At 53.4% G+C, this 16,700-nt stretch overlaps 1 protein-coding gene across 1 annotated transcript in view; it reads left to right on the top strand.

Moving 5' to 3' along the window:
• Positions 1–16,700, top strand: part of LOC132390685 (dynein heavy chain domain-containing protein 1) — a 329,747-nt gene that overhangs the window by 39,069 nt on the left and 273,978 nt on the right. Inside the window, exon 5 of the mRNA XM_059963241.1 lies at positions 9,491–9,594. Coding sequence (XP_059819224.1) covers positions 9,491–9,594 — 104 coding nt within the window. The remainder of the gene's footprint in view (positions 1–9,490; positions 9,595–16,700) is intronic.

Genomic DNA, 16,700 nt, shown 5'->3' with positions numbered 1-16,700 from the left:
ATGAGGGATCAGGGCGTGGGAACATGAAGGACGAGGGATGAGGCGTGAGAAGATGAAGGACGAGGGATGAGGCGTGGGATCATGAAGGACAAGGGATGAGGCGTGGGAACATGAAGGACGAGGGATGAGGCGTTGGAACATGAAGGATGAGGGATGAGGCGTGGGAACATGAAGGACGAGGGATGAGGCGTGGGAACGTGAAGGATGAGGGATGAGGGCGTGGGAACATGAAGGACGAGGGATGAGGCGTGGGAACATGAAGGATGAGGGATTAGGGCGTGGGAACATGAAGGACGAGGGCGTGGGAACATGAAGGATGAGGGATGAGGGCGTGGGAACATGAAGGATGAGGGATGAGGTGAGGGAACATGAAGGACGAGGGATGAGGCGTGGGAACAAGAAGGACGAGGGATGAGGCGTGGGATCAAGAAGGACGAGGGATGAGGCGTGGGAACATGAAGGACGAGGGATGAGGCGTGGGAACATGAAGTACGAGGGATGAGGCGTGGGAACATGAAGGTCGAGGGATGAGGTGTGGGAACATGAAGGACGAGGGATGATGCTTGGGAACATGAAGAATGAGGGATGAGGCGTGGGAACATGAAGGATGAGGGATGAGGTGTGGGAACATGAAGGATGAGGGATGAGGCATGGGAACATGAAGGATGAGGGATGAGGTGTGGGAACATGAAGGACGAGGGATGAGGCGTGGGAACATGAAGGACGAGGGATGAGGTGCGGGAACATGAAGGATGAGGGATGAGGTGTGGGAACATGAAGGACGAGGGCGTGGGAACATGAAGGATGAGGGATGAGGTGCGGGAACATGAAGGACGAGGGATGAGGCATGGGAACATGAAGAACGAGGGATGAGGCGTGGGAACATGAAGGACGAGGGATGTGGCGTGGGAACATGAAGGACGAGGGATGAGGCTTGGGAACATGAAGGACGAGGGATGTGACGTGGGAACATGAAGAACGAGGGATGTGGCGTGTGAACATGAAGGACGAGGGATGAGGTGTGGGAACATGAAGGATGAGGGCGTGGGAACATGAAGGACGAGGGATGAGGCATGGGAACATGAAGGACGAGGGATGAGGCGTGGGAACATGAAGGATGAGGGATGAGGCGTGGGAACATGAAGGATGAGGGATGAGGCGTGGGAACATGAAGAACGAGGGCGTGGGAACATGAAGGATGAGGGATGAGGGCATGGGAACATGAAGGACGAGGGATGAGGCGTGGGAACATGAAGGACGAGGGATGAGGCGTGGGAACATGAAGGATGAGGGATGAGGTGTGGGAACATGAAGGATGAGGGATGAGGGCGTGGGAACATGAAGGATGAGAGCATGGGAACATGAAGGATGAGGGATGAGGGCATGGGAACATAAAGGACGAGGGATGAGGCATGGGAACATGAAGGACGAGGGATGAGGCGTGGGAACATGAAGGATGAGGGATCAGGGCGTGGGAACATGAAGGATGAGGGATGAGGCGTGGGAACATGAAGGATGAGGGATTTGGGCGTGGGAACATGAAGGACGAGGGCGTGGGAACATGAAGGATGAGGGATGAGGCGTGGGAACATGAAGGATGAGGGATGTGGTGTGGGAACATGAAGGACGAGGGATGAGGCATGGGAACATGAAGGACGAGGGATGAGCCGTGGGAACATGAAGGATGAGGGATGAGGCGTGTGAACATGAAGGATGAGGGATGAGGTGTGGGTACATGCAGGATGAGGGATGAGGCGTGGGAACATGAAGGTGGAGGGATGAGGTGTGGGTACATGAAGGATGAGGGATGAGGCGTGGGAACATGAAGGACGAGGGCGTGAGAACATGAAGGACGAGGGATGAGCCGTGGGAACATGAAGGATGAGGGATGAGGCGTGTGAACATGAAGAATGAGGGATGAGGTGTGGGTACATGAAGGATGAGGGATGAAGCGTGGGAACATGAAGGTGGAGGGATGAGACGTGGGAACATGAAGGACGAGGGATGAGGCGTGGGAACATGAAGGACGAGGGATGAGGCGTGGGAACATGAAGGACGAGGGATGAGGCGTGGGAACATGAAGAACGAGGGATGAGGCGTGGGATCATGAAGGACGAGGGCGTGGGAACATGAAGGACGAGGGATGAGGCGATGGATGTTGCGTGGGAACATGATGGTGGAGGGATGCGTGGGAACATGAAGGACAAGGGATGAGGCGTGGGAACATGAAGGAGGAGGGATGAGGCGTGGGAACATGAAGGATGAGGGATGAGGCGTGGGATCATGAAGGACGAGGGCGTGGGAACATGAAGGATGAGGGATGAGGCGTGGGAACATGAAGGATGAGGCTTGAGGTGTGGGAACATGAAGGTGGAGGGACGAGGCATGGGAACATGAAGGTGGCGGGATGAGGCGTGGGAACATGAAGGTGGAGGGATGAGGCGTGGGAACATGAAGGACGAGGGCGTGGGAACATGAAGGACGAGGGATGAGGCGTGTGAACATGAAGGACGAGGGATGAGGTGTGGGAACATGAAGGATGAGGGATGAGGCGTGGGAACATGAAGGATGAGGGATGAGGCGTGGGAACATGAAGGATGAGGGATGAGGCGTGGGATCATGAAGGACGAGGGCGTGGGAACATGAAGGATGAGGCTTGAGGTGTGGGAACATGAAGGTGGAGGGACGAGGCATGGGAACATGAAGGTGGAGGGATGAGGCGTGGGAACATGAAGGTGGAGGGATGAGGCGTGGGAACATGAAGGACGAGGGCGTGGGAACATGAAGGACGAGGGATGAGGCATGTGAACATGAAGGATGAGGGATGAGGCGTGGGAACATGAAGGATGAGGGATGAGGCGTGGGAACATGAAGGATGAGGGATGAGGCGTGGGAACATGAAGGACGAGGAATGAGGCGTGGGAACATGAAGGATGAGGGATTAGGCGTGGGAACATGAAGGACGAGGGATGAGGCTTGGGAACATGAAGGATGAGGGATGAGGCGTGGGAACATGAAGGACGAGGGATGAGGTGTGGGAACATGAAGGACGAGGGATGAGGCGTGGGAACATGAAGGATGAGGGATGAGGCGTGGGAATATGAAGGACGAGGGCGTGGGAACATGATTGATGAGGGATGAGGCGTGGGAACATGAAGGATGAGGGATGAGGCATGGGAACATGAAGGACGAGGGATGAGGTGTGGGAACATGAAGGACGAGGGATGAGGCGTGGTAACATGAAGGATGAGGGATGAGGTGTGGGAACGAAGGATGAGGGATGAGGCGTGGGAACATGAAGGACGAGGGCGTGGGAACATGATTGATGAGGGATGAGGCGTGGGAACATGAAGGATGAGGGATGAGGCATTGGAACATGAAGGACGAGGGATGAGGCGTGGGAACATGAAGGATGAGGGATGAGGCATGGGAACATGACAGTGGACAAGAAGACGGGAAGTAAGAATACAATAATGGATGAGGGGAGGGGACGTGGGGACACAATGGAGAACAAAAGAGAGGACATGAGACCATGGAGGATGAGGGGAGGGGACGTGGTAAGATGGAGGATGAGAGGAGAGGATATGGGACCATGGAGGATGAGGAGAGGGGATGTGGGGACGCGATGGAGGATGAGGAGAGGGAACGTGTGGACATGATGGAGAACGAGGGGAGGGGACATGGGGACATGATGATGAGGGGAGGGGACGGGGACATGATGATGAGGGGAGGGGACGGGGACACAATGGAGGATGAAGGAAGGGGACGGGGACATGATAGAGGACGAGCGGAGCGGCATAGAGAACAACAGATCACGAGAGAACAGGACATGGGAACACGACAGTGGACGAGAGGAGGGGACATGAGGACTCAGGGGTCAAGAGGAGGGGACCATAAGATATAGGAGTTGAATTAGGCCATTCAGCCCATCAAGACTGCTCCACCATTCCATCATTGCTGATCCCGGATCCCACTTAGCCTCATAAACCTGCCTTCTCGCCAAATCCTTTGATGCCCTATCTGATCAGGAAACTATCAACTTCTGCCTTAAATCTACCCGCAGACTTGGCCTCCTCCGCAGTCTGAGACAGAAGATTGCACAGGTTCACTACTCTCTGGCTAAAAAAAGATCCTCCTTACTGTTGTTCTAAAGGGTCTCCCCTCAATTTTGAGGCTGTGCCCTCTAATTCTGGACACCCGCACCAGAGGAAACATCCTCTCCACATCCACCTTATTTAGTCCTTTCAACATTCAGTAGGTTTCAATGAGATCCCCCGCATTCTTCTAAATTCCAGTGAGTACAAGCCCAAAGTGCCAAACACTCCTCATATGTTAACCCCTTCATTCCTGGAATCATCCTCGTGAACCTCCTCTGGACTCTCTCCAATAACTACACATCCTTTTTGAGATAAGGGGCCCAAAATTGTTGACAATAATCCAAGTGCGGCCTGACTAATGCATAAAGGCTCAGCATTAATCTCCTTACTTTTACGTTCTATTTCCCTTGAAATAAATGCCAACATTGCATTTGCCTTCTTTACCACAAACTCAACCTGTAAATTAGCTGGGAGTCTTCTGGGAGTCTTGCATGAGTACCAAGTCCCTCTGCACCTCTGATGTTTGAACTTTCTTCCCATTTAGATAATAGTCCGTACTTTTTTTTTGTTCCTGTTACCAAAATGCATTACCATACATTTCCCAACACTGTATTCCATCTGCCACTTTATTGCCCATTTTTCCAATTTAATCGCATTGTTTTCCCAGCACTGTCTACCCCTCCACCTACCTTTGTATTATCCACAAACTTTGCCACAAAGCCGTCAATTCCATTATCTAAATCATGGAGAAATAATGCTCTACTCTCTACACCCATGACAATGTGGCTAGGCATAGCTCAAATACCATCCATAAATTTGCTGACGATACAACCATTGTTGGTAGAATCTCAGATGGAGACGAGAGGGCGTACAGGAGTGAGATATGCCAACTAATGGAATGGTGCCACAGCAACAACCTGGCACTCAACATCAGTAAGACGAAAGAGGTGATTGTGGACTTTAGGAAGGGTAAGACGAAGGAACACATACCAATCCTCATAGAGGTATCAGAAGTGGAGAGTGAGCAGTTTCAAGTTCCTGAGTGTAAAGATCTCTGAGGATCTAACCTGGTCCCAACATATCGATGTAGTTATAAAGAAGGCAAGACAACAGCTATACATTATTAGGAGTTTGGAGAGATTTGGCATGTCAACAAATACACTCAAAAACTTCTGTAGTTGTACTGTGGAGAGCATTCTGACAGGCTGCATCACTGTCTGGTATGGAGGAACTACTGCACAGGATCAAAAGAAGCTGGAGAGGGTTGTAAATCTAGTCAGCTCCATCTTGGTCACTAGCCTGCAAAGTACCCAGGACATCTTTAGGGAGCAGTGTCTCAGAAAGGCAGCATCCATTATTAAGGACCACCCGCACCCAGGGCATGTCCTTTTCTCACTGTTACCATCAGGTAGGAGGTACAGAAGCCTGAAGGCACACTCTCAGCGATTCAGGAACAGCTTCTTCCCCTCTGCCATCCAATTCCTAAATGGACATTGAATCTTTGGACTACCTCACTTTTTTAATATACAGTATTTCTGTTTTTGTACATTTTAAAAAATCTATTCACTGTATGTAATCGATTTACTTATTTATTTAAATTTTTTTTCTTTCTCTGCTACATTATGTATTGCATTGAACTGCTGCTGCTAAGTTAACAAATTTTATGTCACATGCCGGTGATAATAAACCTGATTCTGATTCTGAGAAGTAGTGGTCCTAATACTGACTCCTGAGGAACTCCACTAGTCACTGGTAGCCATCCAGAAAAGGCCCCTTTTATTCCCACTCACTGCCTCCTGCCTGTCAGCCATTCCGCTATCCATGCCAGTATCTTTCCTGTAACTCCGTCGGATTTTATCTTGTTAAGCAGCCTCATGTGTGGCAGCTTATCAAACACCTTCTGAAAGCTGCCTCCCTATCTCTTCGATACAATGTAAATCTGCTCAAAAGAATATTGGCCCCCCTCAGATTCAAGTGCAACCCATCCCTTTGTACAGGTCCCACCTGCCCTAGAAGAGGTCCCAATTATCCCAAAATCTGAGCCCCCATCCCTGCTCCAATCCTTTAGCCACACATTTATCCTCCACCTCACTCTATTCCTATACTCACTGTCGTGTGGCACAGGCAGCAATCTCGAGCTTACTACCACACTTCTCAGCTTCCTTCCTAACTCCCTGTAGTCTGCTTTCAGGACCTCCTCCCTTTTTCTACATATGTCATTGATACCAATATGTACCACGACCTCTGGCTGTTCACCCTCCCATTTCAGGTTATTGTGGATGTGCCCAGAAACATCTCGGACCCTGGCACCCAGGAGGCAAATTACCATCTTTGTTTCTTTCTCATGTCCACAGAATCGCCTATCTGTTCCCCTGACTATAGATTCCCCTATCATTGCTGCCATCCTCTTCCTTTCCCTACCTCTCTGAGCCGCAGGGCCAGACTCAATGCCAGAGGCACGGCCACTGTCGCTTCCCCCAGGTAGGAATGGAGTACTTGTTGGAGTACTTATTCTTGAGGGAACAGCCATGGGGTGCTCTCCACTATCTGACATTCTACCTTCCCTCTCTGGACAGTCACCCATTTATCTGTCTCCTGTGGCCTTAGAGTGACAACCTCCCTGTATCTCCTGTCTCACTTACCCTGACAGACGAAGGTCATCGAGCTGCATCTCCAGTTCCCTAACCCGATTGCTAAGGAGCTGCAGCTCGATGCACCTGGCGCAGACGTGGCTGTCGGGGAGGCTGGGAGTCTCCTGGACATCCCACATCTGACACCCTGAACAGTATACTGGCTTTGTAGACATACCCCCAATGGGTAAAAATAAGAAACAAACTGACCTGTTCTCATCGAAGCTATGCTGAGCCAAGGCCTTCCTACTCTGCCTCAGACCACTCCCACGATGACCGCTCCGCTAGGCAGTACCTCTCTTTTATAGAGACTGGGTTTCCCGTCAAAAATCTTTGTTGGATCTGTATGAGAACGCTCCTGTTGAATCTGCACAGTACTTCAATCAATAACTTGCTGCTTCTTCAAGCTCTTTGTCAGACCTGTGAATCCCACATCACCACCTCTCATCATCCATGTTTCCACGTCTCCTCGCCTCGCCCTCCATGTACCCACGTCCCCTCCCCTGGTCCTCCGTATTCCCACGTCCCCTCCCCTGGTCCTCCGTATTCCCACGTCCCCTCGCCACGTCCTCCATGTACCCACGTCCCTTCCCCTGGTCCTCCGTATTCCCACGTCCCCTCCCCTCATCCTCCATGTTCCCACGTCCCCTCCCCTGGTCCTCCATATTCCCACGTCCCCTCCCCTGGTCCTCCGTATTCCCACGTCCCCTCGCCTGGTCCTCCGTATTCCCACGTCCCCTCGCCACGTCCTCCATGTACCCACGTCCCCTCTCCTGGTCCTCCGTATTCCCACGTCCCCTCGCCACATCTTCCATGTACCCACGTCCCCTCCCCTGGTCCTCCATATTCCCACGTCCCCTCCCCTGGTCCTCCGTATTCCCACGTCCCCTCGCCACGTCCTCCATGTACCCACGTCCCCTCCCCTGGTCCTCCGTATTCCCACGTCCCCTCGCCACGTCCTCCATGTTCCCACATCCCCTCCCCTGGTCCTCCGTTCCCACGTCCCCTCCCCTCATCCTCCATGTTCCCACGTCCCCTCGCCACGTTCTCCATGTACCCACGTCCCCTCCCCTGGTCCTCCGTATTCCCACGTCCCCTCCCCTCATCCTCCGTATTCCCACATCCCCTCGCCTTGTCCTCCGTATTCCCACGTCCCCCCCCTTGTCCTCCGTATTCCCACATCCCCTCGCCTTGTCCTCCATGTACCCACGTCCCCTCCCCTGGTCCTCCATATTCCCACGTCCCCTCCCCTCATCCTCCATGTTCCCACGTCCCCTCCCCTCATCCTCCATATTCCCACATTCCCTCCCCTCATCCTCCATGTTCCCACGTCCCCTCCTCTCATCCTCCGTGTTCCCATGTCCCCTCCCCTCATCCTCCGTATTCCCACGTCCCCTCCCCTCGTCCTCCGTATTCCCATGTCCCCTCCCCTCATCCTCCGTGTTCCCACGTCCCCCCCGTCGTCCTCCGTATTCCCACGTCCCCTCGCCACGTCCTCCATGTTCCCACATCCCCTCCCCTGGTCCTCCGTATTCCTACGTCCCCTCCCCTCATCCTCCATGTACCCACTTCCTCTCCCCGGTCCTCCGTTCCCACGTCCCCTCCCCTCATCCTCCATGTTCCCACGTCCCCTCGCCACGTCCTCCATGTTCCCACGTCCCCTCCCCTGGTCCTCCGTGTTCCCACGTCCCCTCCCCTCGTCCTCCGTATTCCCGAGTCCCCTCCCCTCATCCTCTGTGTTCCTATGTCCCCTCCCCTCGTCCTCCGTATTCCCACGTCCCCTCGCCACGTCCTCCATGTACCCACCTCCTCTCCCCGGTCCTCCATTCCCACGTCCCCTCCCCTGGCCCTCCGTATTCCCACGTCCCCTCCCCTCATCCTCCATGTACCCACGTCCCCTCCCCTCATCCTACGTATTCCCACGTCCCCTCCCCTCTTCCTCCGTATTCCCACGTCCCCTCCCCTCATCCTCCATTTACCCACGTCCCCTCCCCTGGTCCTCCGTATTCCCACGTCCCCTCCCCTCGTCCTCCGTATTCCCACATCCCCTCGCCACGTCCTCCATGTACCCACTTCCTCTCCCCTGGTCCTCCATTCCCACGTCCCCTCCCCTGGCCCTCCGTATTCCCACGTCCCCTCCCCTCTTCCTCCGTATTCCCACGTCCCCTCCCCTCATCCTCCATTTACCCACGTCCCCTCCCCTGGTCCTCCGTATTCCCACGTCCCCTCCCCTCGTCCTCCGTATTCCCACATCCCCTCGCCACGTCCTCCATGTTCCCACGTCCCCTCCCCTCATCCTCCGTGTTCCCACGTCCCCTCCCCTCGTCCTCCGTATTCCCACGTCCCCTCCCCTCATCCTCTGTGTTCCCACGTCCCGTCGCCTCGTCATCCGTGTTCCCACGTACCCTCCCCTCATCCTCCGTGTCCCCACATCCCCTCCCCTCGTCCTCCGTATACTCATGTCCCCTCCCCTCATCCTCCATGTTCCCACGTCCCCTCGCCTCGTCATCCGTGTTCCCACATCCCCTCCCCTCGTCCTCCGATTACTCATGTCCCCTCCCCTCATCCTCCATGTTCCCATGTCCCCTCGCCTCGTCATCCGTGTTCCCACATCCCCTCCACTCGTCCTCTGTGTTTCTATATCTCTTTCCTTCATCCTGCATCATTCCACAAATGCACCCACACCTGAACCTTCTTTGTGTTCCCATGTCTGCACTTCCATTTTCAGTTGTGTTTGTGTATATTCCTCCTGCTGTTCTACAGGTGATCTTCTGCATTTATGGAAAAACTTTCAAGATAAGTGGGTCTTCCTGCACCGGATCCTCTCTGAAATGGAGATGGGGTTTCGAACACGAGACCGTGTCATGGTGAGTGACTCCACACATGCCAAGTGGGGGGCCTCAGATTCCAGGCAGAATGTGTAAGCAGTAAGGGGAAGGACAAAGGGGGAGGTCCAGAGGGTTGGGGGAGGGCAAAAAGGGGTTGAAGATTGTCCTGAAGTCAAGGTGAACATAGGTGAAGTATCTGGAGAGAGATTGAACAAAGGTGACAGACTGACGAATGATGCACCTCCGCACACCCCACAGCTGACCAATGCCCCTCTCCCCCACCCGCACCAGCTCGACAGTTGTCCAGGGATGTTCAGACCAAGTCAAAGGCGCTGAAGTTAGAATGCAGCACTAAGCTGAACCTGAGCTGAAGCAGGGATCGGGCTCTGTGTATCCGTCCGGATAGGACTGTGTTATCAGAAAGGGGGGCTGGGCTCTGTGTATCGGTCCGGATAGGACTGTGTTATCAGAGAGAGGGGCTGGTGTCTGTGTGTCCGTCCGGATAGGACTGTGTTATCAGAAAGGGGGGCTGGGCTCTGTGTATCCGTCCGGATAGGACTGTGTTATCAGAAAGGGGGGCTGGGCTCTGTGTGTCCGTCCGGATAGGACTGTGTTATCAGAAAGGGGGGCTGGGCTCTGTGTGTCCGTCAGGATAGGACTGTGTTATCAGAAAGGGGGGCTGGGCTCTGTGTGTCCATCCGGATAGGACTGTGTTATCAGAAAGAGGGATCGGGCTCTGTGTATCGGTCCAGATAGGACTGTGTTATCAGAAACGGTGGCTGGGCTCTGTGTGTCCGTCCGGATAGGACTGTGTTATCAGAGGGAGGGATCGGGCTCTGTGTATCGGTCCAGATAGGACTGTGTTATCAGAGAGAGGGGTTGGGCTCTGTGTATCGGTCCAGATAGGACTGTGTTATCAGAGAGGGGGGTTGGGCTCTGTGTATCGGTCCAGATAGGACTGTGTTATCAGAGAGAGGGGTTGGGCTCTGTGTATCGGTCCAGATAGGACTGTGTTATCAGAGAGGGGGGCTGGGCTCTGTGTATCGGTTCGGATAGGACTGTGTTATCAGAGAGAGGGGCTGGGCTCTGTGTATCGATCCGGATAGGACTGTGTTATCAGAGAGGGGGATGGGGCTCTGTGTATCGATCCTGATAGGACTGTGTTATCAGAAAGGGGGGCTGGGCTCTGTGTATCGGTCCGGATAGGACTGTGTTATCAGAGAGAGGGGCTGGGCTCTGTGTATCGGTCCGGATAGGACTCTGTTATCAGAGAGAGGGGCTGGGCTCTGTGTATCGGTTCGGATAGGACTGTGTTATCAGAGAGGGGGGCTGGGCTCAGTGTAACGGTCCGGATAGGACTGTGTTATCAGAGAGGGGGATCGTGCTCTGTGTATCGATCCAGATAGGACTGTGTTATCAGAGAGAGGGGTTGGGCTCTGTGTATCAGTCCGGATAGGACTGTGTTATCAGAGAGGAGGGCTGGGCTCAGTGTATCGGTCCTGATAGGACTGTGTTATCAGAGAGGGGGATCGGGCTCTGTGTATCGATCCTGATAGGACTGTGTTATCAGAGAGGGGGATCGGGCTCTGTGTATCGATCCGGATAGGACTGCGTTATCAGAGAGAGGCATCGGGCTCTGTGTATTGATCTGGATAAGACTGAGTTATCAGAGATTGGGGCTGGTGTCTGTGTATCCGTCCGGATAGGATTGTGTTATCAGAGATTGGGGCTGGTGTCTGTGTATCCGTCCGGATAAAACTGTGTTATCAGAGAGGGGGGCTGGGCACTGTGTATCGGTCCGGATTGGACTGTGTTATCAGAGAGGGGGACTGGTCTCTGTGTATCGGTTCGGATAGGACTGTTTTATCAGAAAGGGGGGCTGGGCTCTGTGTATCGGTCCGGATAGGACTGTGTTATCAGAGAGAGGGGCTGGGCTCTGTCTATCGATCCGGATAGGACTGTGTTATCAGAGATTGGGGCTGGGCTCTGTGTATCCATCCGGATAGGACTGTGTTATCAGAGAGAGGGGCTGGGCTCTGTGTATCGATCCGGATAGGACTGTGTTATCAGAGAGAGGGATCGGGCTGTGTGTATTGATCTGGATAGGACTGTGTTATCAGAGAGAGAGATCAGGCTCTGTGTATTGATCTGGATAGGACTGTGTTATCAGAGATTGGGGTTGGTGTCTGTGTATCCGTCCGGATAGGACTGTGTTATCAGAGAGAGAGATCGGGCTCTCTGTATCGGTCCTGATAGGTCTGTGTTATCAGAGAGAGCGATCGGGCTCTGTGTATTGATCTGGATAGGACTGTGTTATCAGAGAGAGGGATCGGGCTCTGTGTATCGATCCGGATAGGACTGTGTTATCTGAGATTGGGGCTGGGGTCTGTGTGTCCGTCCGGATAGGACTGTTTTATCAGAAAGGGGGGCTGGGCTCTGTGTATCAGTCCGGATAGGACTGTGTTATCAGAAAGGGGGGCTGGTCTCTGTGTATCGGTCCGGATAGGACTGTTTTATCAGAAAGTGGGGCTGGACTCTGTGTATCGGTCCGGATAGGACTGTGTTATCAGAAAGAGGGATCGGGCTCTGTGTATCGGTCCGGATAGGACTGTGTTATCAGAGAGGGGGGCCGGGCTCTGTGTATCGGTCCGGATAGGACTGTGTGATCAGAAAGAGGGATCGGGCTCTGTGTATCGATCCGGATAGGACTGTGATATCAGAGAGGGGGATCGGGCTCTGTGTATCGATCCGGATAGGACTGCGTTATCAGAGAGAGGCATCGGGCTCTGTGTATTGATCTGGATAAGACTGAGTTATCAGAGATTGGGGCTGGTGTCTGTGTATCCGTCCGGATAGGATTGTGTTATCAGAGATTGGGGCTGGTGTCTGTGTATCCGTCCGGATAAAACTGTGTTATCAGAGAGGGGGGCTGGGCTCTGTGTATCGGTCCGGATTGGACTGTGTTATCAGAGAGGGGGACTGGTCTCTGTGTATCGGTTCGGATAGGACTGTTTTATCAGAAAGGGGGGCTGGGCTCTGTGTATCGGTCCGGATAGGACTGTGTTATCAGAGAGAGGGGCTGGGCTCTGTCTATCGATCCGGATAGGACTGTGTTATCAGAGATTGGGGCTGGGCTCTGTGTATCCATCCGGATAGGACTGTGTTATCAGAGAGAGGGGCTGGGCTCTGTGTATCGATCCGGATAGGACTGTGTTATCAGAGAGAGGGATCGGGCTGTGTGTATTGATCTGGATAGGACTGTGTTATCAGAGAGAGAGATCAGGCTCTGTGTATTGATCTGGATAGGACTGTGTTATCAGAGATTGGGGTTGGTGTCTGTGTATCCGTCCGGATAGGACTGTGTTATCAGAGAGGGGGTCTGGGCTCTGTGTGTCCGGCCGGTTAGGACTGTGTTATCAGATAGAGAGATCGGGCTCTGTGTATCGGTCCGGATAGAACTGTGTTATCAGAGAGAGAGATCGGGCTCTCTGTATCGGTCCTGATAGGTCTGTGTTATCAGAGAGAGCGATCGGGCTCTGTGTATTGATCCGGATAGGACTGTGTTATCAGAGAGAGGGATCGGGCTCTGTGTATCGATCCGGATAGGACTGTGTTATCTGAGATTGGGGCTGGGGTCTGTGTGTCCGTCCGGATAGGACTGTTTTATCAGAAAGGGGGGCTGGGCTCTGTGTATCGGTCCGGATAGGACTGTGTTATCAGAGAGGGGGGCTGGGCTCTGTGTATCGGTTCGGATAGGACTGTTTTATCAGAAAGTGGGGCTGGACTCTGTGTATCGGTCCGGATAGGACTGTGTTATCAGAAAGAGGGATCGGGCTCTGTGCATCGGTCCGGATAGGACTGTGTTATCAGAGAGGGGGGCCGGGCTCTGTGTATCGGTCCGGATAGGACTGTGTGATCAGAAAGAGGGATCGGGCTCTGTGTATCGATCCGGATAGGACTGTGATATCAGAGAGGGGGATCGGGCTCTGTGTATCGATCCTGATAGGACTGTGTTATCAGAGAGGGGGATCGGGCTCTGTGTATCGATCCGGATAGGACTGCGTTATCAGAGAGAGGCATCGGGCTCTGTGTATTGATCTGCATAGGACTGTGTTATCAGAGAGGGGGGCTGGGCTCTGTGTATACATCCGGATAGGACTGTGTTATCAGAGAGGGGGTCTGGGCTCTGTGTATCTGTCCGGATAGGACTATGTTATCAGAGACTGGGGCTGGGCTCTGTGTTTCGATCCGGATAGGTCTGTGTTATCAGAGAGAGAGATCGGGCTCTGTGTATCGGTCCGGATACGACTGTGTTATCAGAGAGAGGGAACGGGCTCTGTGTATCGGTCCGGATACGACTGTGTTATCAGAGAGAGGGATCAGGCTCTGTGTATCGGTCTGGATAGGACTGTGTTATCAGAAAGGGGGATCAGGATCTGGGTATTGGTCCGGATAGGTCTGTGTTATCACAGAGAGGGATCGGGCTCTGTGTATCGGTCCGGATAGGACTGTGTTATCAGAAAGGGGGGCTGGGCTCTGTGTATCGGTCCGGATAGGACTGTGTTATCAAAGAGAGAGGGATCGGGCTCTGTGTATCGATCCTGAGAGGACTGTGTTATCAGAGAGAGGGATCGGGCTCTGTGTATCGATCCTGATAGGACTGTGTTATCAGAGAGAGGGATCGGGCTCTGTGTATCGATCCTGATAGTACTGTGTTATCAGAGAGAGGGATCGGGCTCTGTGTATCGGTCCGGACAGGACTGTGTTATCAGTGAGAGAGATCGGGCTCTGTGTATCGATCCGGATAGGACTGTGTTATCAGAGAGAGGCATCGGGCTCTGTGTATTGATCTGCATAGGACTGTGTTATCAGAGATTGGGGCTGGTGTCTGTGTATCCGTCCGGATAGGACTGTGTTATCAGAGAGGGGGGCTGGGCTCTGTGTATCGGTTCGGATAGGACTGTTTTATCAGAAAGGGGGGCTGGGCACTGTGTATCGGTCCGGATAGGACTGTGTTATCAGAAAGAGGGATCGGGCTCTGTGCATCCGTCCGGAATGGACTGTGTAATCAGAGAGAGGGATCGGGCTCTGTGTATTGATCTGGATAGGACTGTGTTATCAGAGATTGGGGCTGGTGTCTGTGTATCCGTCCGGATAAAACTGTGTTATCAGAGAGGGGGGCTGGGCTCTGTGTATCGGTCCGGATTGGACTGTGTTATCAGAGAGGGGGGCTGGTCTCTGTGTATCCGTCCGGATAGGACTGTGTTATCAGGGAGGGGGGCTGGGCTCTGTGTGTCCGTCCGGATAGGAGTGTGTTATCAGAGAGAGAGATCGGGCTCTGTGTATCGGTCCAGATAGGACTGTGTTATCAGAGAGAGAGATCGGGCTCTGTGTATCGGAACAGATAGGACTGTGTTATCAGAGAGAGAGATCGGGCTCTGTGTATCGATCCGGATAGGACTGTGATATCAGAGTGGGGGATCGGGCTCTGTGTATCGGACCGGACAGGACTGTGTTATCAGGGAGAGAGATCGGGCTCTGTGTATCGATCCGGATAGGACTGCGTTATCAGAGAGAGGCATCGGGCTCTGTGTATTTGTCTGGATAGGACTGTGTTATCAGAGATTGGGGCGGGTCTCAGTGTATCCGTCCGGATAGGATTGTGTTATCAGAGAGGGGGGCTGGGCTCTGTGTATCGGTCCGGATAGGACTGTGTTATCAGAGAGAGTGGGTCTGGGCTCTGTGTATCTGTCCGGATAGGACTGTGTTATCAGAGACTGGGGCTGGGCTCTGTGTATCCATCCGGATAGGACTGTGTTATCAGAGAGAGAGATCGGGCTCTGTGTATCGATCTGGATAGGACTGTGTTATCAGAGAGAGGGATCGGGCTCTGTGTTTCGATCCGGATAGGTCTGTGTTATCAGAGAGAGGGATCGGGCTCTGTGTATCCGTCTGGATAGGACTGCGTTATCAGAGAGAGGGGCTGGGCTCTGTGTATCCGTCCGGATAGGACTGTGTTATCAGAGAGAGGGATCGGGCTCTGTGTATCAGAGGGAGAGATTGGGCTCTGTGTATTGATCCGGATAGAACTGTGTTATCAGAGAGAGAGATCAGGCTCTGTGTATTGATCTGGATAGGACTGTGTTATCTGAGATTGGGGCTGGTGTCTGTGTGTCCGTCCGGATAGGACTGTGTTATCAGAGAGAGGGATCGGGCTCTGTGTATCAGAGGGAGAGATTGGGCTCTGTGTATTGATCCGGATAGAACTGTGTTATCAGAGAGAGAGATCAGGCGCTGTGTATTGATCTGGATAGGACTGTGTTATCAGAAAGGGGGGCTGGGCTCTGTGTATCGATCCGGATAGGACTGTGTTATCAGAGAGAGGGATCGGGCTGTGTGTATCGGTCCGGATAGGACTGTGTTATCAGAGAGAGAGATCGGGCTCTGTGTATCGATCCGGATAGGACTGTGTTATCAGAGAGAGAGATCGGGCTCTGTGTATTGATCTGGATAGGACTGTGTTACCTGAGATTGGGGCTGGTGTCTGTGTGTCCGTCCGGATAGGACTGTGTTATCAGCGAGGGGGGCTGGTCTCTGTGTATCGGTTCGGATAGGACTGTTTTATCAGAGAGGGGGGCCGGGCTCTGTGTATCGGTCCGGATAGGACTGTGTGATCAGAAAGAGCGATCGGGCTCTGTGTATCGATCCGGATAGGACTGTGATATCAGAGTGGGGGATCGGGCTCTGTGTATCGGACCGGACAGGACTGTGATATAGGGAGAGAGATCGGGCTCTGTGTATCGATCCGGATAGGACTCCGTTATCAGAGAGAGGCATCAGGCTCTGTGTATTTGTCTGGATAGGACTGTGTTATCAGAGATTGGGGCGGGTGTCTGTGTATCCGTCCGGATAGGATTGTGTTATCAGAGAGGGGGGCTGGGCTCTGTGTATCGGTCCGGATAGGACTGTGTTATCAGAAAGGGGGGCTGGGCTCTGAGTATCGGTCCGGATAGGACTCTGTTATCAGAGATTGGGGCTGGGCTCTGTGTATCGGTCCGGATAGGACTGTGTTATCAGAGATTTGGGCTGGGCACTGTGTATACATCCGGATAGGACTGTGTTATCAGAGAGGGGGTCTGGGCTCT

The sequence above is a fragment of the Hypanus sabinus genome, chromosome 3 (genome assembly GCF_030144855.1).
Source record: "Hypanus sabinus isolate sHypSab1 chromosome 3, sHypSab1.hap1, whole genome shotgun sequence".
In the NCBI taxonomy this organism is placed as follows: domain Eukaryota; kingdom Metazoa; phylum Chordata; class Chondrichthyes; order Myliobatiformes; family Dasyatidae; genus Hypanus; species Hypanus sabinus.
This window is presented reverse-complemented; position numbering and strand designations above follow the sequence as displayed.